Here is a 25,603-nt window from a genome sequence, read left to right as displayed (position 1 = left end):
TCGGAAATGCACTGGAGACACGAAGTATACCTCAACATATGAAGCACTAATGGCAAAATACACAAACCATGACTATTAAAAAAACAGCGACAACAAAAATAAACCTCATACGCTCTTGTTCTGAGAAGTCTGGGATCTGTACGATTATTTTTGTGTTGAAAGAAAAAGGCTGCATTTATTTATTCCAAATAAAACAAAAATAAAAACAGTAAAAGGTGACATGTTATTACAATTTCATTGAATTGCTTTCTATTTTAATGCATTATTTATTCTTGTGATGGAAAACTGACTTTTGAGAAGCCAGTACTCAGTATTCAGTGTATTATGATTTGTTTCTCAAGAAACATTTGTTATTGTTTAACTGTTGTAATGTATTCCGCAATATTTTTTTTCCCCAGGATTCTTTCAATAATAAAAAGAACAGAATAGAATAAACAGCATTTATCTGAAATGCAAAAATGCCTTTACTGTCACTCTTGATTAATTTTATGCACCTATTGTAAATAAAAGCATTATAAAAAAAAAAAAAAAAAAAAAAAAAGAATCATACCGATCCCAATCTTTTTGATCTTGAAAACCAATTTAAGATACCATATAGATTCCCTGTACTGCAACTTTTATTTCTATTCAGCCTCAAAATCATTAATGCCTTAATTTCAAATGAAAGAAAGCTCATCGACCAAAAGCAGAAATACTATGGGATCCACAACAGCGGTGCTTTGTGCCAGGGTGACACAAATAAAACAGTAAACTTAAAAAACAACAGATTCTTACCAGTTTGCTGTAATGGTACTTGCAGTATCCACAGTATTTCACATTATCAGCATCTGAGCCCTGTTCTTCACACAATAACCCAGCAAACTGAGCGCTGTTTTCAAAGAAAGAGAAGAGGCGACTTTTAAAGGACTGTAAATCACAATTATAGTTTGTTATTTCTTAACTATTTATATACGATTAAGGGAGTCTCAAATCAATTAAATTCTGAAGTCTGCTGTATTTAACATTTCTATTCCTATCCATTTAACAGATGGCATAATTAGGGACATTTACGTGCTCATGAGGACTTACTGCAATATTTAAGCTCCGCAACTCACCATGTGACATGAAAGGCCTGTCGGCAGCCATGTTTGTTGCACGTCATGCAGGCTCCGGTAGCAGCTTTGCTCTCACGGCCTTGTTCCTCACAGATGTAGCATGTCTAGATAGAAAAATGAACAGTCGCTAAAGTGATTCTTCACATACAGAAAGCAGTTATTATGGTATATAATGCATTGCTGCATGGACCACAGCTCTTTTAGCGTGAAGGCTCTACCAATTTAAAAAGTCTCTCAGAAGCCGCCCTTCCCAGCGCCTCGATTATTAGGCAAGTGATAACCATGCCATTTTAAATTGGCTCACAGTGAGGACTCAATTACCAACAGAGCTGAATCCATTTTATTCTAGATTTTAAACCCACTATTTCAAGCATGAGATTAAACTTGGCTCCTTAGTCCTGCGAGTCATCAGACACAGTACTGAATCCAAATCATATAACACTAACTGATTGTATTTTACTTATCTACTGCATTGAAGGGCATCCATAGAAAACAAAACATAATTAGGTTTTCAAATGAAAAATAAAAGAACGGTGTCATGATGGCATATCCCATTAGAACTTGATTGAACATTGTTTTCTTTAACCTCACGGTTGAGCGAAAAAAAGGTTTTAAGCTAACATCTAAACATTTGGACTTTGCAATTAGTCTTAAGTTACAGTGATGCGCAGGACTCCAACTGGCAGTATTATCAACCTGCACCTGCAAGTGTTTATTATACAAATTAATATTCATTCAAGACTTCTAATGCGTTGTCAGACTTGCCACTTAAAACAATTCCCTCGTATTTGATGAATAAGGATATCCAATGGCAAATAAATATGGCTGGTTCTTTTCATTTCAGACCACGAGTGTAAATTCCCATAACATGAATCTCAATTTCCATTCATTCAGCTTTGGTGCAGAATTAATGGCAACATTCTATGTTTATGTAAGATTGATAAATGTAGCACTTGGTCCCTTAAGAAAACACGTTCACAGTACAGACCTAAACTCCTTACATGCATACTGTTTACATTGCTAAGCTGATTTATGAGGCTCTTATGTTGAGCCTTTGTTTTCCCATTGATATCCAGACGATCAGCGTGTGTCTGTCAGAACTTAGAGAACTTACCTTATTATAACGTTCATGAGGGACAGACTGAAGCACAATGGGCTCCATGGTGGATACGTTGGCAAACTCCACTTCTGGGATGTAAAGAGCACAAACCACATGGGCCCAACCTAAACAAGACACATTACAAATGACCAGAAGATGAAGAGGCTGGTTTATTCCATTATTTCTATGCAAACCTGCTGTAAAGATGGCACTGGGTTTAACAGTTAAAAAAAATAAGTAAAATTTAAATAAATAAATAAATAAATACCAACAGCTGGCTAAAATTATTGTTATTGTCAAATGACTTAAATATAATTTAGCAATTTTTCAATTAGAAAAATCGAATAACATTTTTAATTATTGATGAGATAATTGTAATTCTTTTTGTTCTTGTTCTTATTTTTAATTTTATTAGATTTTTTTTTTTCAATTAAGATGGATAATGCCAAAAAGGAGGCTCTTACATTCAACACATTCTCTGTCTCTCAGTTTTTAAATTTATTCAAGACCATGGTCATTTGTTTGCTCATAGTCATGCCTATGGGGCACGCCTGGCTTCCTCCACAGTGTGAAAAACACTTATTAAAGCATGTGGGCTGAGTGTGACCGCAAAGACGAAACACCCAGGACTGGAAGAGGCAGAGGCATATTCTCTCCTGCCTAGCGTCTAGACCAAGTGTTGAACCATAGGGTGTCAGCACAAGCACAATACATAAATATTATATCATAATTTCAGGCTACTACTAAGCCTTATCTCCCACATCAGCTGTCTTTTAACCACAAAAATCCTGAATCTGTGAGGATTTAGATTTAATAACCATATTTTGCAATATGCTTGCTGTAGGAGAGCAGATGCTACTGATATCAAGCTGAAATGAACCTAAAAGAAATAAACAAATGAGTTTTGTTTATCCAGTGTAAGGGCATAATAACAGGCCTAAACTTAAAGGTGAACCCATGAACTGTCTTTGACCCCAGCCTAAAGGGACAGGGAGGTGGGTTTTGTTGTTTTGAAGTCCCTCCAAGAATCCAGCAGAAGCCTATAAAACCAGGCAATAAAACCCAAGCACACCCCAAAGAACTTCTAAACCCCTTCAGACAGAAGGGTGGCAAACGTAAAAAGAGAATGATTTGCCAAAAATGTCTTTAGTTGAACATAAAGTACTCAAATAATCTTGTTCGACAGAATAACTGTAAACTTTTGGACAAAGGCAACCACAAAACCCCCTGAAACCCCTACCACACATGCAAAAACTGGTCTGAAGGGTCTATGTGAAGGAAGAGGATGAGTTTTTTTAGATTTTATTTTCCTTGCATGTGCTTCAACATGTTGTTAGGGCCAGGTATATTCCCTGCTCAAGAGTTTTCATTTAGGATTATTCTTGTGTTTGCATAACTCAAGAGAAGCAACACCTGTAAAAACCTCTCTATGTGCTAGTCTGGTCACTGCTGCTGAGCTTCACTCCTCAGTTTTCCAAAATATCTGAATATCTAAAAAAGCAAATAACGAACACCTACATCTCTCTTCTGGAATCATTGCTGGTCCAAACAAATACTTTGTTTATGTTTCAGCAATCTTCAGTCCTACTAATAAATAACGGCAAATAATGGAATGTTTAACACAAAGAATTTCAAAAGCCTTTTCAAATTCAGGCCCCCCAAAAAAAAGAGATTACATGGTCTGAAACAGCCAAATCGTAAGCCTGGGGCAATGATGTTTCCCTCATGGCCGTTAAACAGCTCACCACCCCTAAAGATGGAGCATGGTCCCGCAGCTGTGTCCCATGCCATGTTTACAGTCTCTGAGCTGCCCTTGCCGTGAACCCAGAGCATGAAGAAGAGGAGACTCCTCTCAGCCCCACAATGACCCCGCTGGGACCGCCCACCCATAAAAACAAGGTGAGAGATAAACATGCACACTTCCTAACCCCCTTTGCTCAACAGCTTTAAAGAAATCTGTTGATAAAATCTGCAAATTATGTGCCAAAAATTACGCAAAACTCTTACCATATTCAAAGGTAATATACATGCATTTTAAAAAAATGAAATGTCAAAAAAACAAAAAAAAAACCAAAACCCAAGTCTGAACTCTGAATTTATTCATTGCAATATTTTCCTGAAATCCAAATTAAATTACGTTTAGGTGAGACATGCAAAGATATTTTTTACTAATTAACAGCTCGTTGAAGAGATACAGTAATAAACCCTTCTGACAGCAACATTTCTGTGATAATTAAAACTGCCAGAGGATAGCAGTGAAGAGAAATTTTCAAGAGAAAAATCAATTCACTTCATTGTTTTTTTTTTTTACTATGACTTTCATTAGAGGCGTAAAAATAGAAAGGTGTCATCCTCATCAGAGCATATGTTCTTCTCGAGAGCTTCCATCATTTTATCACCTCACAATAAAATGGGGCTGACTTACCCCATTTGAAAACAATGACAATTTTCTTGTTTGTTGAGATAATACTAAATATTTCATATAATTGTTAACCCAACGAATGTTTTTTTTCTTCATATTGAATAATTGTTCAATTAAATCACACTCAATCGTCAAAAGCAAAATATAAAAGCCTAACAAAACCGTGCACAGCACCATATGTGCTACCAACGGCTGCTGTGTCTAACATCATTTACGCTACCGGCCTATATTTAGCAACTGAGTGACTGCAGTCTATTCTCGTCCGCAACATTTAGAGTAGGCCTAATGCTAGAGTTGTTTTTCCTCAGCAAGCGCAAAATAACAGAGAGTCTTACCTCCATTATCTGTTCGTTTCAGTGCTCCGTCTTTGTGGGGACACAGCTCGCACCTCTGTGAAAAGAGGGAGAAATACATGAATCCACAATCCATCCAACCATCTGTGGGCCAGACACAAGCTCTGAGGGCTTTCAGGAACTCTACTTCTGACATGGACATCAAACTAAAGCAGAGTTTAAGGGTTAGACATCATTTTTTCCTCTTTAAACTAGAGAACAGAGGATCTTGGCAAAACTGATCAATGAAACAGTAGACAAGAGCCTTTGATAGTTGACTGGAGCTGGAAAGCATCCCTGAAGAGCTGCTTCTATATTCAAGGATAAAATAGGATCTGTTCTGCTACAGGAAAAAAATAGGTTTAGACAACATTTTCTGAAACAAATGACAGGACAAGAAAACAAAACCCTGTGAAAATAAGATAAATGATTGAATAAAAGACAGCTACTACCCCCTTTTGAAAAAGCAAAAACAATAGATGTGAATGAAAGTGCCCTAAAGAAATGGGCATTGACACATGGTCTATTACACATGCATAAATAGTATGACATTTCACTCATCTGTAAAGCCTTGAACAGGGTTAGATATTTGGGCATAACATTGTGCTTGGAACCATGCCGTTATTTGCCACATACCACTATGTTCAAAGTTTTTAAACTTCTGCTCAGTCTGCTGTCCTCCTCCTCTTTGTTACAGGTGGTGGACAGTCCTCCTCCTTCAGGGGTCTGCCAGCTCGGCTTTCTCCCCCTCCACCCTTTAATCTTTGGGAATGAAGTGGCAGAGCAGGGCACAAATGGGGAAAAAAATGGGCTCATTTTTAGTAAGTGGAGGAATGAGGACAAATGGACAGAAATTTGGTTTCATAATTATGCTTTGGGAAAAGGCTTAGTTTCAAAAGTGCTCCATTAAGCTACGGTTTTCACAAATCTTGGTTAGAAGGGGCAAAAAGGCCACAAAAATATGACACAAACCTGTGGATAAAAATAGGGAAGTGCTGTTTCTTTTCAGAATGAGAGCAGCTAGCACTGAAAAAGGTCTCTAACATCATAAAAAGCGTTATGTGGGACGCCTTGTTTTGGCATGAATCCAGATCTTTCAACAAAAATGGCCACATAATGGGTTGTGTAACAAGTTTCCCTTTCTTGTGACCCACAATTCTTTTGCTCTAAACTGCCACTTAGGTTTCATGGCTACCTGACAGCTCACACAAGTCACACGCACAGCCATCAAATCGCTGCACTCTCAAAGGAAACCGCTGTAACTGCCAACACAACATTGCCTATCCTAATCATTCATGTTTCCTTTACCCCAACCACCAGCTTCTATTTATAAATGCAATAAATGGCTTTTATTTTAAGCTACAGCATGTTTTAAGAAACAGGGTCATTATGTAGGGCGCTAACATTGACTACAACACATAAACATGTAGCAAAAAAGTAAAAACAAATAAAGGGGTTTAATATTTTGCATTGTGCTACAAGGATGTTGAATTCCAGAATATCTTATTTACTGTATATTATATTAATATTTCAGTTTTTTCCCCCATTACATTTTTTAGTTTTATTTATTGTTTGAAAAACTTCATTGAAAAAAAATGCCCCATATGCACTGCATATACATTAAATAAAGTTATTATTTTCATGTAATGACTGTGTTACCACATGATACAAATTGCTCAAATAGCCAAAACGGTGATTAAATGAATAATGTATGAAAAAGACAAATGACCTCTGAAGCTAGTCAGTGGACAGACCTGCGTCTGAGCCATAAAAAAGCTTTTTGTACAATTCTGCTATTTTCAGCTTATGATATTTCAAACCTCTTATCATTCAGACAAGTCAAAAAAGTTCAGTGTAATAGCACACTATTAAGTCTGATAACATCTGTTATACATACAGGCCTAAGAGTCCTGCCAAGTCATATTGTTCTTATATACATGGCATTCATACAAACCAGGTGTTTGGGTTCAGTACACATTGGTATGTGATATAAGGTTAAGCACTTCAGCCCACAGACATAAAGATTTCTCAATGGTTATATGGCTTTTATAAACATCTCAAGTGAAAAAAAGTCAAAAAACTTCAAGCATTTTAAACGATTACACAGACCGTATCACATTCATAATTACACAACACAAATACACACATAAAAATACATATATACATATATATAATACTGATTTGAATTTAAGGGTTCAATACAAGACCATGAAATAAAACATTTTGAAAAATATATGATTGCAACAACCCTTGACCAAACACTTACACTTTATGAACAACATTAAATGATAAAAAAAAGGTGAAAATGTAGCCACTGACAGTTTTGATTGGACCACTGATTATTTGTTTGCAGTAAACAAGTGACGCATTCAACACTAACCCAGAGTGCAACAGTGCCACTGTGGATAAAGAAAAGACTACAGTAACTGACTCTGCGTTTGCTTCTGCAAGTGGTCTTGATAACTAACCTGAAAGTGCACAAATACTAAATACTGATGAAACTTTAAGAATCTATTGATGATTGCCCACAAGCATTGAACAGAATTGAATAGTTCATATATAAATCATAAAAAGTATGTGATGTCATCATCATCTTTTGCCTGATGGATCATTACAGGGATAGTTCACCAAAATGAAAATGAATTCATAATCATCTCTCAAGGCAGGCATTAAAAGAAATGTCCTACTTGTGCTCACCCAGATACTAGCTTTTTTTAAAGTGTTAGAAAATGTACAAACCTACACTACTTAAACCAACAAAGTCAGGATTTTTGCTAAAGAATCCATAAAATTTTAGTTTGTTCACCAAACTTAGTTGTAGGTCAATACGTCATGTGTTTGATGCGATATTCCTATTTCCTATTTCAAAAGAAATAGTGTCTGCTATTCCCAGTCATTTTATGGGTGAGCAGGACATTTCTTTAAATTTCTCCTTTTGTGGTCTAACGACAGAAAAAGGTAGCATTGCAAGTGTGAGTAAAAAATGTATTTTATTTTTTGGAAAAACTACCCCTTTGACGGTAGCGCAATAATAACTCAAAGAAAAAAAATGATAAAGAAAAGCTGATCCACGCACAGCCTGATCTTAAGTGGGTCTGATCACAGGGAATTTGACTGAATGCCTTAATGTCCTTTGCTTGGCCTTCAACCATGTTTATTATAATTTGTCCCTCATGCTGGCTACCAAAGCTTTGAAAGTAATATCTGTAAGACCAGTTCAAAGTATCAATTATAAATAATATAATTCGACAAATGGAAACTGCAAACAAATCCACAATATACAAAAAGAGGAAGGAGATCTGGACTTCAGCAAAACAGATAGCCTGAAAGATTTATATAAAGATGAGGAAACTCACCACCCTGGCAGCACGTTCCTGCGATTCACATTTCCTGCAGAACCAGGGGCCTGTGGGGACTTGGACAATTCCATAGCAGGCTGAAACAACAGGAATGAAGGACAAATCAGTGAAAAAAAAAACTTGCTTCCATCTACTGTAACTCTAACGGCTTGACTATCTTGTCCCGTCAGGTTTTGAGATTAACATGCAAGTGTGTTAAAAATGGTATTTTAAGCAATGAGTGACACTCCTTCTGCATTAACAAGTTCTGTCCAGTCCCACCTGTTCCTGCAAACATTCTAATATTGCATAGAATTAGGGAGCTACTATCAAAAGGGAGTATTTAAATCTCTTTTGAATGAGCGCTCGTGATGTTTTGTTCACTTTCGCAATCACAGGCAATCTGTGTAAAGGGAGTGCATCCTACGATATAAAATATTTGTGAGTGAGCAAATATCCAGATCAGTTGAGTTACAAATTCTCTACCATGGTCTTGTAGGTCATCCCTCTTTTTAACCCGTGATCAGTCAAATCTGACTCCTGCAAACACTTTATTTTCCCTCTTTATTCATACTAAGTGCACAAAAGGTGGTTCAATAACCATTTATGTATGTATAATAAATTATATATATATATATATATATATATATATATATATATATATATATATATATATATATATATATATATATATATATATATATATAAATATAAACACACACATTTCTTAAAATAAGAACTATCCAAATATAAATTTTTTTGCTTACAGTATTGCACTATATTGCAACATATCGTATCGCAACCCCTGTATTGTGCTACATTTCGTATTGCCAGATTCTCGCTGATACACAGCCCTACCCATCATCAGCTAAATGTGGCTAACTTTTGCACGGCTGTGGGTAATTCATGTGACTACAACACATCTCAGACTGACATATGACAGGAAATGCTGCTGCTTTGATGTAAGCACATGTGCTTAAAAAAATGTGTGATTGTATCTTCATGATCAGACAAAGCAAAAGCATGAGAAAGAGCAGAACAAAAGCATGAAGTAGTTCTTCACGTTTTCTCGTGTCACACAGAATTTGGTATTATACATGAATACTGAGGTTCACTTGTAACAGTTATTTTGTGAACCAAGGGAATCAGTCAAGTTCACTATCAAGGCCAGGGAAGGCTGTCAAGAGAACGTTTTTTTGTTCCACTTACAAAGTCTTTGTGTGTTTGTTCCAATTTTACATTTTTTTTTTTAAATTTAGTTATATATATTTGAATATAATATAAAATAGCTGGTGAAACATTAATCATTTATATACACCATACCCTGAATTAAATAGAATTTAGATACAAACAAAAATTCTAATTTTTGAAGTAAAGGCTATTTTTTGCAAACATAAATATTATGGTTGGACTTATCAGAAAAAAAAGTAATGAAACAAACAATAGTCAGCCAATACAAAAACATCACAAAATGTTTTTAACAGAAGCTTGTACAAACACTAACATCAGTCTGAAAGTCTATAGTTGACAACTTGACCCATTTGTACCAGACTAACATCTAACAAAACAGATGCTGATCCCAGTTCTAGGATATTATGAATCTGATCATATCAGCTCAAAAGTGAATCAGGACATAAATATTAAAAGCCATCCAACGGTTTCCATAGCATTAATGATAAAACATTTCTTAAATTAAATTATGACAACAGGATCTCAATGTACTAAAAAGCAATGTTAATGACAGGTTTAATTAATGAGTTTTTACATCTGAAACAAAATAAGAGTTAACTTTAACATTTGTTTGCTCAGTTTTTCTCTTTCACTTGTCTGTACCCATCGACTTTCCTACAAGGACGACTTTCTTCGTGAATGAATATGTCGTTTGAAGGGTAATTCAACCCTAAATAACAATAGACGGTCAACTACACTCGGAAAAAAATAGCAAAGATTCACTTAAGCGTCTCCGAATTAGTTGACAGCTTTGCTGACTAGCCATAAATGAGTGTTATCAGCCTGGCTGTAATGACCTACAGAGCTTGTCTGAGTGTGACTCATCTCTGTTTCCATAGCTGTGACTGACACGTTGTTGGTCCTGAAACTGTGGAGATAATGAACAGCCATGAGCGACATGCTGTTACAGCCGAGTAGCGCTGGTGCTAACACATAACATTAGCACTCCTACGGGCCCTCGGCGAACCGTCGCTTCACAGCAACCGACACGGTTTAAAAACTCCACGAAATAACCGTACAAATATTTACAATTCCTCAACTGTCGCCCCGATAACCAAACCACGCTCCGACGGTTGAACTTAGGTCGCACTGACTGTTCGGTTGAGCTAAGCTAAGCTAGGCTATGTTATGCTAAGCTAATTCTCTAACCACAACAGACGGGAACTCTCCAAAACACCAGCCTCGAATAACCCGTCCCTCGAGAAAAATAACAGTGTGGAGATGTCGTGACGCATATATTTACCTTGGTGGACGGCGACGTTACATCCGTGACCGTCGCAGTAGACTAGCGGGTTTTCGGCCCAGCCTCTCTCATCCGAGCAGACGCAGCAGCCTCCGATCATCTCCTTCATATTACTCGCCGAGTCGTCGTCTTCCTCTGCCAGATACAGCTCGCTGGATACCATCTACCATCGGCAGCGCACAAAGACCAACAAAAAGGCGATCGGGCGTTTGTCTCGCGAATCCCTATCTCCCCTTTAAGCCGTATTTTACGTCCCATTTCGATGAAAAGCCATATTTCGGTTGCGTTGTTGATGAAGGCGGTATTTTTTTGGCTCAACACACAAACCCCGTACTGAAGGCTCTCGGGATGTGGAGGCGCGTGTGCGCGCATGCGCGGAAAAGCCAAACGGGGGAGGCAGCGGACTGGAAGAGGCCTGGCGGGGCTGTTTGATCCACGCGGCGAACGCCATTGAATTTTACCGCGAGCAGGGGACGAGCCGCGGCAGTGCACTTCTACCGCAAAGTACGACCTTCTAGGAGTTCTGTTTAACACTGAAACGACGTTACTGTACAGAGTCGTTAAGCAGGTTATGTTCACATTTGTTATTAAAGTAAAAATATCATCAGAAGGTTAACCCGGAACTTAAACTTTATCATATTTTATTCATATTTTAACCGTTTTGGAAGATAAAGGCAAATGGTCATGCATACAGTGCAGTTTTGCCCTCAGAATTAGTGTGCTCGTTTCTATTTTTTCTAAGAATAACACATTATAGGGAATCCCTGAGAATTATGAAGCAGTATAATTATATCCCATTTTAAGGTTTCATCAGTTATCATAGCACCAGGCTACTGTGCTATGATATTTGCATAGTAGCGTATTTGCCACGTGCTCCATACAAATTTCGTAAGAAGTAATAATAATAATAATAATAAGGCTATATGAGCGGTTTGTCTATTGTTGGGAATCTAAACTGCCGTTCCTTTTTCTCAGGCAAATATTAGAGGTCAACATTAACTAAAAACACAAACGTTTAGGCAGCTTTCAGTTTTATTTAAAGCTTGTATTAGCGTCAAACGCTACTCGCTTAGCCTGCGACAACTGCTGGGTCAGTGAAAACAAAAGTGCTGATTAACGTGAAAAGTAAACAAGATGTCGTTCTTATTTTATTGCTCTACTTCTCACCTCAACTCGGCAGATTCGTGGACGTGCAAACGGCCTCTTTCAAAACCAGATCTGAACCAATGGTTTTGGCATAGACCTTGACCCAACCGGTTTTCACGGCCCCGTTACACAACACGAACCTGTAATAGGCTTCAGCAGGACGAAACTTCATCTTATGCGTTTTGGAAACGTAGCTACGAGGCGCTCATATATCCCCGTTTTGTTTTTGTGATCGTTTTTAACGCTGACACTTGTTGTCCCGTTTAACGGCGCCTCCTTTGTGATTGTAATAATAAATAAGCCGCGAAATAGTAATTTAGAAATTTTTTATTTTGAAAGATCGCTGGCATTCGACGTTTTTTTTTTTTTTTTTTTTTTGATCAGGTCAGTCTTAGATGAACATGATTTGGCTGTGAATTATTTATCTTAACATCTTGAAATGAGTTTGCTGCGCTATCGGCCGTGGTTGGTTAAGTCGCTTGTTATGGCTCATAACCCTTATCGTTGAATGATGCTAGGTAACCGTCAGATATATTTCGATGTGTCACGATGTCCATCAGAATACTCTCGCATGCTTGTTGGTGAGCAGCCCGCCTGTCATTCAAAACAGGCACTACAGCATTAATGCACGAACTTTACACACGGAGCATAACGTTCAGTGTTTAATAACACGAAATGTTATTAATTTATACGAAGTCTTCCTATATGAAATGCAATGCTCTAACAGTGTATGGAAGCGGTCCTTTTGCGGGTTTCCCCTGCTTTCGCCTCTCTTCACGGCGGAGTTTCGGGTTGTGTGGGCCTATGTGAGAATTGTCGGATTCGGTGAAATTTGTTGTGGGGGTGATTTGAAATGTTGGGATTATTTACAACACCACATGGGTTCAGCTAATTGAGCTGACACTTTTTACACAGTTTATTTTCGTTGATATCATAATAACGTTAGTGATGTTGTATGGGCTACCTATTCTGTAAAACCGGCATAAGCAATGAGGAAATTACAATTTGAACACACGATAAGATTTATTAGCTGATATTAAAATAAATACTTAAATCAAAATATACTTTGTTTAATACTAGGCCACTTGTATGTGGACCTCTGCTATTTTGTTATGTTGCTATATGTAAAAAGCCTTTATATATATATATATATATATATATATATATATATATATATATATATATATATATATATATATATATATACTTTTTTTTATTGAAATAATTTGCCTCCTATAGTAAACTGATGTGTAGACCAGTATAGGTTTCTAGAACCATTAACATTCTTTATGTTTATTTACATCCACAACAGACTATATCTAAAAAACTTACAGGTAGCCCACTAAAAGGTGGTTAAAACAAGGTAACTTATACTGTGTCTAATCAAGAGAAAGTCAGCAACTTAATAGTTTCTATCTGAACAGTCTGGTGAAAGTATTTTATATAATATTACACGTGCATTTAAAATAACATATTTAAGAATAGGCGTAGTTGGCTTTTTTCCACATGAAGGGGCATAGGCTACAAGTTTCACGATTAAATAATCTTCTCTGAAGATAAAGTCTGTAACGAAAGTCAAACAGAATGCGTTTGTCCGTCAAAGGCAGGGGATGCTCCGGATCCGGAGTCGAAGTAATGCCAGTTTGCCTATAGCGCGAGTTCTGTTTTGCGCAATGACTTGTGGGTAATTCAGGGGCAGGCACATACACATGCAGATATGACACGGCGGGGTGAAAGGTTATTTCAGCCCACCCCCCAACCAGCTCACTCTGTAAATTCAAGTTGCATGTACCAACTCATACGTTCCGAAAGAAGAATGCGTTTGAGATGGGAATGAACTATTTATGCTGTTGGCATAAATAACCCGCTATATTTAATGCTTGTTTCCGAGAAGTGAATGGAGACGAGTTTCGAATTTAACAGGAATTGTTTAGCGAGTTTAAAGTGTGCCTCGTGATTTTAATAGACGCTATAGAAACGTTGGACCTGAAATAGTTCTGCGCGCACGTGTGTACCAGAGATGCTTATCCCCACTTACGTTTAGAACGTACGCGTCCCACGAGATGTTCGCACCGCGTTATTGAACGTCGTTCAACATTAACTGCATCCTCTTGAAAGCAGAATTTCGACTTTATAATTTCGTGGAGCGGTCGTGCAGTGTTTTGCTTGTGCTACAACTTCAACTGCACGTTTACATCCCTGTGCTTCCGCCGTGACTTCCACGTACGCCAATTTATCGTAAACATTTTACTAAAACGTCACCTAAACAGTCGGCTCAATGCGTCATTACAGAAACGGGACAAAAACTTCTTCGAAATCGCTGAAACACTCGAGCCACCCCGTATGAGAATGCCAGACGACTTAAATGCAAAGGAAATGTTTTCTTTGTTCTTCTATTGTTAGCTAAAGCGCGACGGACGAACGTCCTCTTACCTCACTCTCTCTAATGTGAGAATCTTCTTCATCAAACTTTGAGCTCGTGATCCTTTGCGGGAAGTACGCGCACATTTACTTGATTTAACTGGATGATAAATTGATTGCAGTGAGCTTTTTTTTTTATTTGTCACCGGACGTCTTTGCCACGCTGTTTGAGACTCCGCGCACGTTGTGAGGTAGCCCACGCGGACCCCCACTTGGCGAGTCCGTCACGTTTGAGGGTCCAGGGCCCGTCCTGATTTCACTGTAATAAACGAGTCTAACTCTCAACCGTCTCAAAATAGTCATACAAATGTAACTCTTCTCTTAAGCGTGAATGAATCGCGCACATGAAAACAACGAGAGTTTAAAATGTTTATTTATTCGCGTGAAAAGGGGTTAGAGATCATGTAAATGTATAGTAACGCTCTTATATTAATATTTAATGATAATTCGTCACCGCATTTCCTCGCTGACTTGCAGCGTACGCATGCGCTTCATAATCGTGGTGATCAAAATGAAACTGCGTTCGTGATTGTTGTCAGAATAACTGAGCTTCGTTAATTTATTAAGTTACGTAATTAATTTGTTTGCATCCCATATATAATAGCACATCCTGTGTGTAGTTTATTTTATATATATATATATATATATATATATATATATATATATATATATATATATATATATATATATACATACACACACACACACACACACACACACACACACACACACACACATGTATGTATAGAGATATAGATATAGATATATATGCCCAGAGTGGGGAAATAGGCTAATCATTTCCAATAATTTGCTCAATGATTAATCTGAGTTATTCCGATTTTCCAAAAGTGATCAACTTTAAAATAAATCTGAAACGGGACAACAAAACATTTCTGAAGGCAAACCCCTTCACCCACGACGACGCACACTGGGTCGAAGATCAATCATTATCACTCATGTCACAATTGAGGGCTGTTCAAGCTGTGAGGTTTCAGAATCAAAGGACCAGGACCTGCGTGTTGTCTTTCAAATGATGTGTGCCCCTTGGATAAAAGTTATAGAGAGTTCAGCAGAGGTTGGAATAAAATTGACTATTAACAGTGCAAGACGACACAACGTTCAAAAACCGGTGCATTTGAGGAAAAACTGATCAAACTGCACGCACGGCTCATTAATGCGGGGCCAATAACAGAATTGTTCCCATCGTTAAATAGCCTACGTTGGTTTACTGCATGTCCAACGACTACATAGCTTAAATAAACTCTACACGTGAGACAATAATTCTAAAGCAGCTGCAGCAAACGCTTATAAAATTGTATCTTGTTTGTGTGCACGTTTATGTATTACGCTAACAATATTATGCATACATAAAAAAACGTATTGTTTAAATATTTGCAGACATTCGGGCCTGTAAACATTCTGTTGGTCCGTTTGTTTGACCAAGGAGCCACAGTAACAAGGAGCTGCAGTAGGACTCAACGCTGAAGCTTTACCAAGAGACCCGAGTTCTCCGAATCAACAGGACGGAAAGGTAGCCTGGAGTATAGAGTGACATACACTGCCTCGAAAATCTTTATGAGCTACAGTCTATGCGTGTTACCGCCCCTTGCGAACGAGTGAGGTGGGATCGTGTACATTCTGACAAATACCGATGCTGAATCTGCCATTAAATGAGCTGTGGTGATTAACACGAACCGCATCCACCACACAGCTTACATAGCGTTCCGTGCACGCCGCAGTCAGGTAAACGCGGATGCATAGCATAGCCTAACAGTTACTGTGGTCAATCTCAACTATTTTATGTCATAAACCCAGTTTAACCCGTATATCAATAGTCAATTAATATCAAGCAACAGGATGAAAATTTAGACATCCCGAACTAGCACTTCCGACAAGAACGTGCATGTGCTCGTGCAATTTTGTGATGCACAGTAAAGTTGAAACCAGTAATATGGGCCCTGGCATGCTCGTCCCGGCTGGTGAAGGGTGGCAGTAGGGTCAGGTCATTTGCATTCAAATGTTGGAATGATTGAAAATTTCACGAATAATACATTTTTATTTATCGGAGAGTGTACCGTTCGCGATAAAACGCCGATCGTCTTTTAAGAGCCACCTGAAAAGCAAGGAAAACGCGACGTTCGAATACAGAATGGCTTCGTGTTAACACAATGGACACTTCGTATACCGCGTCAGGAGCTGTTTAACGTTTCACAGCGTATTTGTAAGTTTTTACTAAGAGTTTCGTAAAATACCGTGCACGCATTTAAGATTAGCAGAGAGGATTTCGGTCAAATTATGCGTGCCTGAAAAAAAACGCCTTATTTGCATTATAGTTAAAACGACTTTTTTTTCTGTTCATTCTCTTTCCTCACCATTGTAAAACGGCATATGTCTGTACACTGACACAAACGGGGGAAGGGGAAGTCTTTGCTCGCGAAGACCCGTTATTTTCTCTTTCACGTTAGTAGGAAGTGGGATGGAGGCCTGCCTGATCTGTGAAAAAAAAAACGGACCGCAAAAAAGTATGAATAATAGCGTATCTTTCTAACTCGCACGCAGTGTAAAACCGAACAATCACGAAGGCATTAGAACACGCTGATTAACATGCACTCATTCTATTTTTTGTGCACACGTGTTTCTTAGCTCGTTCGTATTTTTTTGATCGACAGTTCTCGTTTCAGGATTTCAACATATGTATTAACTCACAACTTGGAATAAAGCTCTGAATGTCTAAAGTATGGCCATTTTTTTTAATTATGCACATGCTGTTACCTTAAAGAGCGTGCGCAGACGCAGATACACGCACACACAAAATGACAAAAACCATCAGCTGCATTATATATATATATATATATATATATATATTATATATATATATATATATATATATGATTCATGTTGAGTAGCGATATTAAAGAAATGAAAAAACACTATACACGCAATGGTTCATGACTCTTTTGGGATTGGTACAACGCAAACCTCGATATTTTCATTCAGCTTTTAACTTGCCGCTGTTAACAATGCCGGCTTCAAATTCCAAGTTTTATCTCTGTTTGAGTTAAAACGCTCATCTCCGTGATTTTCGAAAGACGCATTAAATATTGCAGAGTGGATAAAGACAATAGGTTGAAATTAAAACGCCATAGCCTGGTGACGCAACGACAGCGTTTAATTTATAAAAATCAATAATATAAAAAGCTGCACATAATTACACCCGCTGCCCGACATACCCGTCTGTCAGCATTACTCATTTTTTTTTCACAACCACGACGACACAAAGTTGTAAGGATACTCCAAACAAAACGACAAATATTAATTTCTAAGCATGAACTTATCACTAGCGAATTATTTGCTCTAAGAGAGGTGGGATTACAACAGTATGGTAATTAGCTAGGGGGATGGGGGTGGCCATGGGTGGAATATCCATTTTTATTGCATCACCTGTCAGTAACGTCCAATCAGCGTCGGGTTTGGGGGCATTAATTGATGAAGGTGTCTCCGGCCTTGCTCAGTTCCCACTGTCATTTTATTTGTGACTAAACCATCAACGGGAATAGCAGCTGCATTTTGGGCTCTATTTCTCTCTCTCTCTCTCACCCTCCCTCCCTCTCTCTCTCTCTCTCTCTCTCTCTCTGTCGCTCACTCCCTCTCTTTTTCCCTTCCCTACTCTCCTCGCTTTTTATCCTTCTCACTGGCAGTGCTGTTCACCTTCCTCTTTTCCTCATGGCCAAATGGGAAGGGAGCTGAGGGAGCGCAGGTATACAGGAGCTCAGACAGGCAGCAGCCAGCCTGTCGGCAACATCACACACATTCCATCGATCATGCAGTGCTCAGGTCAATGGACTGATTGTTTTAATTCAAGCAGGCCATTTCATTTTTATTTTTCTATTTAAAACTTTTTTGTTCATCACGCAGCGTGGACATGTCAAAGCCCATGCTGGACCGGTCAGCAGAATGCCTTGAAATAAAGAAGCAGCAGTAGAGCTACTTTAAAAAAAGGACATCCGTCGCTCTAAATGTTGGAATTAATGCAATGAAGAAAATGGGGGACTTGGAATCCGGTTTTGAGGAAATGCAGGGTGTAAAGCTTGGCTATCTGGTTATCAAAGGCAAACAAATGTTTGCCCTCTCTCAAGTCTTCACCGACCTCTTGAAAAATATTCCGCGGACTACTGTACACAAACGAATGGACCATTTAAACGTGAAGAAGCATCACTGTGATTTGGAGGAACTGCGAAAGCTCAAAGCAATAAATTCTATAGCTTTCCACGCAGCTAAATGCACTCTGATTTCAAGAGAGGACGTTGAGGCACTGTATTTTTCGTGTAAAACCGAGCGCGTGTTGAAATCGAACAAAAAAAGGGAAAAGACGAAAAATTCCTCAGAAAAAACGTGCGACGGCAAAAATCGCACCTCGGCCAGAAGTGACTTTTGGAGAGAGAAAGTTTGGTTGAGTTTGCACGGCGTTCCTCAGACTTTCTCATTCAAAAATAAAGCTGTTCGGCAGGACCCCGTCCCTCGCGCTCACTCGAATCTACCTCAAATTTACAGCAAATCCTTCGGTCGTGGCTTTCAACCGGTCACGAAGTCGGCGTCTACACCCTTTAAAAACTATGAAACAGATCAAATACCTGACAACTGTGTGGCTTTTAATCAGAAACACGCGCTTTTTCGGCACGTCGTGAATCGGCAGCCGCTGCTCTATCAGTCCGCCATTGCGGCGCAGGCGAAGCACCAAGGCAACGCAGACCTGCTTTACAAAAGGAAGAGGAAGCGCGAGAGCAGCGCGAGGCAGTTTTGGTCGAGGAGCAGGCGAAGCCATCCGGTTTTGGTCGTCCCAAAGTGCTGTAAACCCAAAGTTCCCAACGGATCTTTAAGCCAGTTTCACCACCTCGAGCATGGATTGTACGTCGATCCTCGGCACGCCGGACATTTTCAGGAAAGCTGCAGCAGCGACACGGAATCGAGCTCCGTCTCGGAACGGGTGAACAACGATTCGGATTTCGGCTCGAGTTTCTCTACCACCAGCAACTCCGGGACTTCGGACGAGGAGGAGGAGGAGGAGGAAGATGACTCTCTCTCGGATTCTTCAGATGTCAGCAGCGATGAAGAGAGCTCCTCTCAGTCTGATTCGAGCTCTGTGTCCAGTCAAGTTTCAGTGCAGAGCATTCGTTTCAGGCGTGCGAGGTTCTCGAGTCTCAACACAAAAGCACCTCTGCTCTTACAGCCAACTTTTCACTACAGGCCCAACGCGCAGAACATCGCCGCCGACCAAGGAGTAACGACTGCTTTGGACAGCGAGCGAGCTCGCAAAACCCAGAAACCGGACTTCTCGTCGTCCAGGGACGCGCACGAGGATGGCGACGCCGCGAAAGTGCAGAAGTTCTGCCCCGTGCGGACCTGCTTCTCGGATTTAAGACAAAAGGAGGGCTCTGAAGCACCATCGCGCCTTGAATTCTCAAACGATCCAAAGACAACAGACTCTGTCGCTAACAGAATTAAAGAGACCGTGCTTACACCTAATGCAAATGGAAACAAGGCGTTTCCCCAACAAAGAATACCGGGTTCTGCAAACAAATGCTCCCAAGCCTTGATCTCCCACTGTGTTCCGGACAAAGAAATAACGGTTTGTAAGTCTTCTGACAGCAATCTTTCATTAGCGACAAATTCCAAGAGGGAAGCAAAAACTTCCCTCAAACTACCTTCACCTCTGAAACCTATCAAAACAGAGAGCGAGGAGCCCATTAGTACCTCAGCCTTTAACAACGAGGGCAACAGGGCAGTAAAAACGCCACCATTTTTACTCAACAGCGTGAAGATTAAAGTCGAGGACACCTTCGACGAATACGAATATGCAAATCATCCTCCGGAATATCAATGCAAGGATGACGACGCCGATGGCCAGCGCATCAGTAACGATTCAAAGGAAACTGACCACTGCAAAGTCACGGAGAGCTCCGTTCAAAAACACCCTGCCTGTCACGAGGAATCGAGAAGCACTTTAAACACCCCTTGTTCCGAGGAGGGGGAGTCCAAGAATGGTGCAAGGGTCAGGAAAAACTACAGGGCGATGCTTTTGGGGAAAAAAGCCGAAAGCGTGCGGACATCCGCGAAATCAGTTGCAAAAGTGGACCGGAGCCCCCGTTCTGGAGGAAAATTCGCCGGCAGCGAGGGATCGAACGAGGACTGTGCGGGCGCGAGCAAACGGAAACGAGCAAGCGCCGGTGTAGCATCTCTAAAAAAGCCCTTCAGATTCATGGCGAATTTTCCCTCTCCGCCGTCTCTTGTTATTGGCAGCGACGGAGATTTGAGTCCCGCTTACTCTTTGAACTCTTTAAGAAGTAACCAACTGCCTCATCGTTCTCACCCAGTGTGGAGATGGCAGCTTGGCCATTCAGTTGTTCCTCCCCCTCCAAGCCACAAATTCAGGAAAGCCTCTGTTATCCCGTGAACTGGTGTTTTGAGCTGGGGGTGGGGTGGGGTGGGGGGGAGAGAGAGAAATGTCTTAAAACTGTGACAAGCACTGATTCCCGTTAGTTGTTTTGTTTTCATTGTTGTTTTCAATGCATACGTTTCCGGCCTGTTGTTATGTAGCACACACCGTCCTCATATAGCACAGGCTTGTCTGGGACTCGGGAATAAAAGGAGGTATTTATAATAAGCTGGTCTAGTAAAAAAAAAACTGTGTTTCAAAATGACATTATGACATCGTGGAGCCGTTTTTGACCTGATGGACTAGACTCTCACGCTAGTTTCGCAGGCAGGGTTAACCATCTCTCAAAAGGATGGCGTTATAGTGATTGTCAGGTCTGTGTCAACTAAAATGTCGATTTTTTGTTTTCAAACAGCTGACTTTTTCTCTATATTCTGGGCCGGTGTTTTGTATTTTCCCCTCGATGCTCCAGCCACGTACTGTATTTTTGAATTACTGTAGGCTGTTGATCCACACCTTTCTTATTTATTCATTTTATGGGCGCTCCCCAATTGTTGGCGCCCGGCTGCGTTCACTCGCGCGCAGCGCACCAGAACTCTCACGGTAGGCCCGACGCGACGGCCCTCTCTAACTGACAATCAAGAGCTGTTCGATTTGCACGACGTAACAGAGGGGAAAACACCAAATCAAACTCCTTCTTTGGCACATTCGTAGCTTAAGGCGTAGGACAGCTAAAGCACAAATTTACCGCGCATTGCACTTTGCTAATGCCCGTCAAGGTGAATTAGTGTGTGTGTTTTTATTTTTCGATTTTCTTACGCAAAAGAGCCATCGCAAGTTAACCCAAAAAAAAACAAACCTTTGAAATCAGCGATTATTAATGTGGTGCTATTTCCGATATTCTCTTTTCGCTTTTGAGAGGAGGTTTTGCTAGTCGTTGCCGATTTAAACGGGGCGACCTACAGACGACAGTGTTTTTACGTACGTGACGAAATCAAAGAAGAAGAAGAAGAAGAAGAAGAAGAAGAAGAAAAAAGACCTCGGTGCTTAGTGGAATATACACACATTCTGGTCAGGGTATACTTAGTAAACGTTTATTTCTCTTTGACTCGAGTAGCCTTGTCCTTTTCGTGTGGTGTTCTGATTGTATTTCTTTAGCTAGGCCTGTTTTCCCAGGACGTGGATTACCTTGGCGCTCTAAAACGTAACCTTAAAAACACGCAAGCGTTAAACTTGGGGTTCCGCTGGAGTACCCTGCCCCGTACAAACGCCTTGCGATGAATGTACTGTGACGTACCGTATTTGTTTACTTCAGCAAAAGCAGACCGCCTCGGAAACGGCCCCTAAAAGCAAACCGGATCGGTGATCGGATCGGCCAATGAGCTGCACTCGTACTTTTTGCGATTGCATTGCCAAGGGGGCAAAAATACCCAACCGCATTCTAATCAGCTAAACAAAAACACGAACGCAAAAGCCCGTGTGTTATCATTACGTGGGCATAGACTATGCAGATTCGGCTAAAGCGAGGCTACCGGGTTCAAGTCGTTCTGAGAACACACGTAATAGACTTTAAGGGCATTTAACGTATTAAGGCACGGGCCTGTTACGTGCACTGTTTTGATTACCGTGCACGTTTGGGGATAGGACGGACGCCATGTAGCCTATTAAGTGAAACCGCATCGCTTCGTGAATGTTCCGGTATGCGATATATAGTGCGACACTCTGACAGGTGAATGATTCAAATATAGCAGTTCTATATTTTTGTAACGCGACCGTTTAATGTCTGTTCTCTCGAGCGTATAAAAGGAACTTTTTTTTGTTCCGTTCTGTGCCGAAGCACACCGCGGACGGACAGGATAGCTATGTCGTCCCCCAACTTCAGAGGGATGAATTCAAAACTAGCCAAATCAAACAGAATGTAGCGCACACTTCACAACCCCATCAAGTTCAAGAAATTCACCTCCACAATGAACAGAAATGGAAAAAAAAATGGGCGGTGACTCACTGTAAACATGGTAGGTTAGGAATTATCTGGTCAAGGTGGACTTTGTTTTTGTTTTTTATATATATATTTCTGCTTTTGCTACAATACTTGAGGTCAGATTTTTGACATGAGTTCTTTCTTAAATTGAAGTCACTGGTTGTTTATAAAAATGCATATTTATTTTTGTGATTTTCCTGTTTTTTGTATACCGTTGTTGTGTAGGATAAATGCACTCAAATTGAAAACTTGAAAAACGTGAGGTGGATTTTGAAGCACTTTCTTTTTCTCTTTATGGTGAAACTGTTCATTAAATGCATCTGAGTGTGATGTGAGATGATCGTTCGTTTTTAACTTTTAACTCGTCGATATTGTTATCGCAACCGTTGTTTGGCCCGTTCCCGCGGTTCGAGCCGATGCAGGATAAAACTTTGAGATGAGTTGTTAATTGTAAAGAAAAAAAAAGTGTCGCTGTGGGGGAGGGGGTTTGGAAACCTATGGTCTCGTGCTCTGCTATACACGCTATGGGCTCGAGCGCACTGCTCGTGAGCCTATAACCACACATGAGCGCGCTCACGGTATACTGGCTACTCTAATCAGAGAAAGCAAACGGGAAAAGCAAGGACGTCTGCTAGAAACAGCGCGTTTCTAATGAGGATGGCTACAGCAGACACGATTTGGTTACGCTTCCATATCAGTTTCATAACTGTCTAATCCGCACGTGAGGGAGCGCAATGTCTCTGGTACAGGTTTTGCACGTCTTTAAGATATTACGGGCCCAAGATAAGCTTCTTCGTCTGACTTCCTTTCTCCGATTGAAAGCAGATGAGAAGAAAGAAGAAGAGCATTCTGAAAAGCTTTCAAAATGACACCAAAATGCGCGCAATTAGCCAGAATTTAAACGCACGGTAGATAGCCCTCGTGAACGGTACGTCCTGGGACGTGGGGGACTAATTAAATTGTTAACTGGATCAGTTGTGCGTGAGAAAAACAAGTGCTAGACTAGTCGGAGTGGCCACTTGTTTGTAGACCTTGGTAAACGTGGAGAGAGGGAGAGCTGGGGTCGAAAGATGCCTTTAAATGCATGTACATTGAATCATATACTGTTACATTCACCCAATTTAACGTTTGCACCATTAACTGCGTTTGATTGTTCGGCAGTGGTTCGCATCGTTAACATTTCAAAATCATTTGTTCGATATAGCAGTGCGTGTAAAATCGCGGTCTTCCTAGTTTTGGTGCCAAAAAAACAACAACAATCTCCAAAAAAAAAAAAAAAAAAAAAAAAAAAAAGTAAAACGATGCAGCAACTGCAAATTAATAATGCAGCTGCGATAATAATAAAATGTCAGTAAATATTGTCTGATATTGTTTGAGCTTTAATATGCACGCGGAGAAGCTGTTTCGCCCACAAGCAAAAAAAGAAAGAAATCAGCCCTCCCTTAAACAGTTGAAGACGATAAATCTGTCACACAATGGAAACGCACACAGTAGCGCTATAGGCCTACAGCAGGACTAAGTCCTAGTAATCTTGTGAAATGGATAGTAGACTAGCCTGTAAGTGCAAGCGCTTGTGGCTAACAATAGTGATGATTAAAAATAATAATTTAAACAACTAAGAAAATCGCTTACACAAACACCAAGTACGTGTGTTGAAACAAGGTCGGACGTATGAATCAATGTGTTTGGTGTATATTATCTACAGTTAGGCCTATCGGATCACAGGCAGCCACCGAATGCTCTGTGAAAACGGGTCTTTTAAAAGGTGTAGTTTAAAGCGGGCCGCGTCCTAGAAATGAGAAATGGCTGTCGCGTCGAACACACGGCACGGCGAGACGGACCGGTTCATTTCGAGGACTCGAGGCTTCAATTGACAGAACTCACCAGGACAGCATTAGGCCGTTCAGGAGGACAGTATTTAAAGTCTCCTAACAAGTTTCTTCTCAACCTGTCGTTCTCCACTCTGGAACAGAACTAACCCGACACGTTTTTAAAGCGTAAAAGTGTTGTATTGGTAGGCTGGTTTTTGCATTGAAACTTTTAAATGATAAATCACGAGTGAGTTAGTGACCGACAAATTTAATTGACAATAGACTGTAATTGCGTTTTCGTAAATAGTAGGCTTTGCAGAATTGCCAATGCAGGCATAACAAGTCCACAGGTGTCAATACTAACCCTAATAAATGAAACAGGCTTTGCATGAATAGTCTATATGTTATTACTTAACTTCTTAAACACGGTAAACGGTCCCATTTACTGACTGATAAGAACCTATCGCCTCATATTTAGACACGTGCTTTAAGCGACGGGATAAGCGGCCTCATGGAAGCTTCTTTTGTAATGGGATCAGGACGTGAGAGGAAAATAATGCTGTTACGTGATCGGCAAAAAAAAAAAAAAAACCGCATTAACGTGTAGTACTCATAACTCCAGTTCCCGCTGTCTATTTTTTGAATGATTTTTACTCCACTAAGTTACTCGAGATCTTCATAAAACATGAAAACTAGATTACAAGTAGGTCTTGCTTCGGTTATTCACACACACACACAGAGACACACGCGCGCGCAAATACACTGTATAGCCAGTTGTCCAGTTGCATATATTTAGACACACACACACACACACAGACACATTTTATGTCACTAAAAAAACAGCTGAATGTCAGATGTGTCTAAATTTGTTTTATATATATATATATATATATATATATATATATATATATATATATATATATATATATATATATATATATATATATAGCATGTATTCTAAATCAGGGAATCTAGTTTAGTTAAGGGAGAAACAGACAGGAGAGTTCGGTCTGCATCACTTTCGCTGTGATTGACCGAGGTCCTTGTCGGCCT

At 39.9% G+C, this 25,603-nt stretch overlaps 2 protein-coding genes across 8 annotated transcripts in view; one reads left to right on the top strand and one right to left on the bottom strand.

The window, feature by feature from the left end:
- The window catches only part of mllt10 (MLLT10 histone lysine methyltransferase DOT1L cofactor), a 39,677-nt gene extending 28,427 nt beyond the window's left edge, over window positions 1-11,250 (bottom strand). Inside the window, exons 1-7 of one of the 7 annotated variants that reach the window (XM_043225965.1) lie at window positions 10,759-11,250; window positions 8,304-8,383; window positions 5,584-5,709; window positions 4,951-5,005; window positions 2,209-2,318; window positions 1,095-1,198; window positions 775-868 (exon numbers count right to left, since the gene is read on the bottom strand). In XM_043225965.1, the coding sequence (XP_043081900.1) occupies window positions 775-868; window positions 1,095-1,198; window positions 2,209-2,318; window positions 4,951-5,005; window positions 5,584-5,709; window positions 8,304-8,383; window positions 10,759-10,921 (732 nt within the window). In that variant the 5' untranslated portion in view covers window positions 10,922-11,250. The remainder of the gene's footprint in view (window positions 1-774; window positions 869-1,094; window positions 1,199-2,208; window positions 2,319-4,950; window positions 5,006-5,583; window positions 5,710-8,303; window positions 8,384-10,758) is intronic. The other 6 variants (XM_043225959.1, XM_043225958.1, XM_043225960.1 and 3 more) reach the window with 6 other exon arrangements.
- A 6,003-nt stretch (window positions 11,251-17,253) lies between these two features.
- On the top strand, window positions 17,254-23,069 carry skida1 (SKI/DACH domain containing 1). Its single transcript, XM_043227148.1, has one exon. The coding sequence runs from the start codon at window positions 18,359-18,361 to the stop codon at window positions 20,774-20,776; it is 2,418 nt and encodes an 805-aa protein (XP_043083083.1). The 5' UTR covers window positions 17,254-18,358; the 3' UTR covers window positions 20,777-23,069.
- The last annotated feature ends 2,534 nt before the right edge of the window (window positions 23,070-25,603 follow it).

The sequence above is a fragment of the Puntigrus tetrazona genome, chromosome 24, assembly GCF_018831695.1.
Source record: "Puntigrus tetrazona isolate hp1 chromosome 24, ASM1883169v1, whole genome shotgun sequence".
Classification (NCBI taxonomy): Eukaryota; Metazoa; Chordata; class Actinopteri; order Cypriniformes; family Cyprinidae; genus Puntigrus; species Puntigrus tetrazona.
This window is presented reverse-complemented; position numbering and strand designations above follow the sequence as displayed.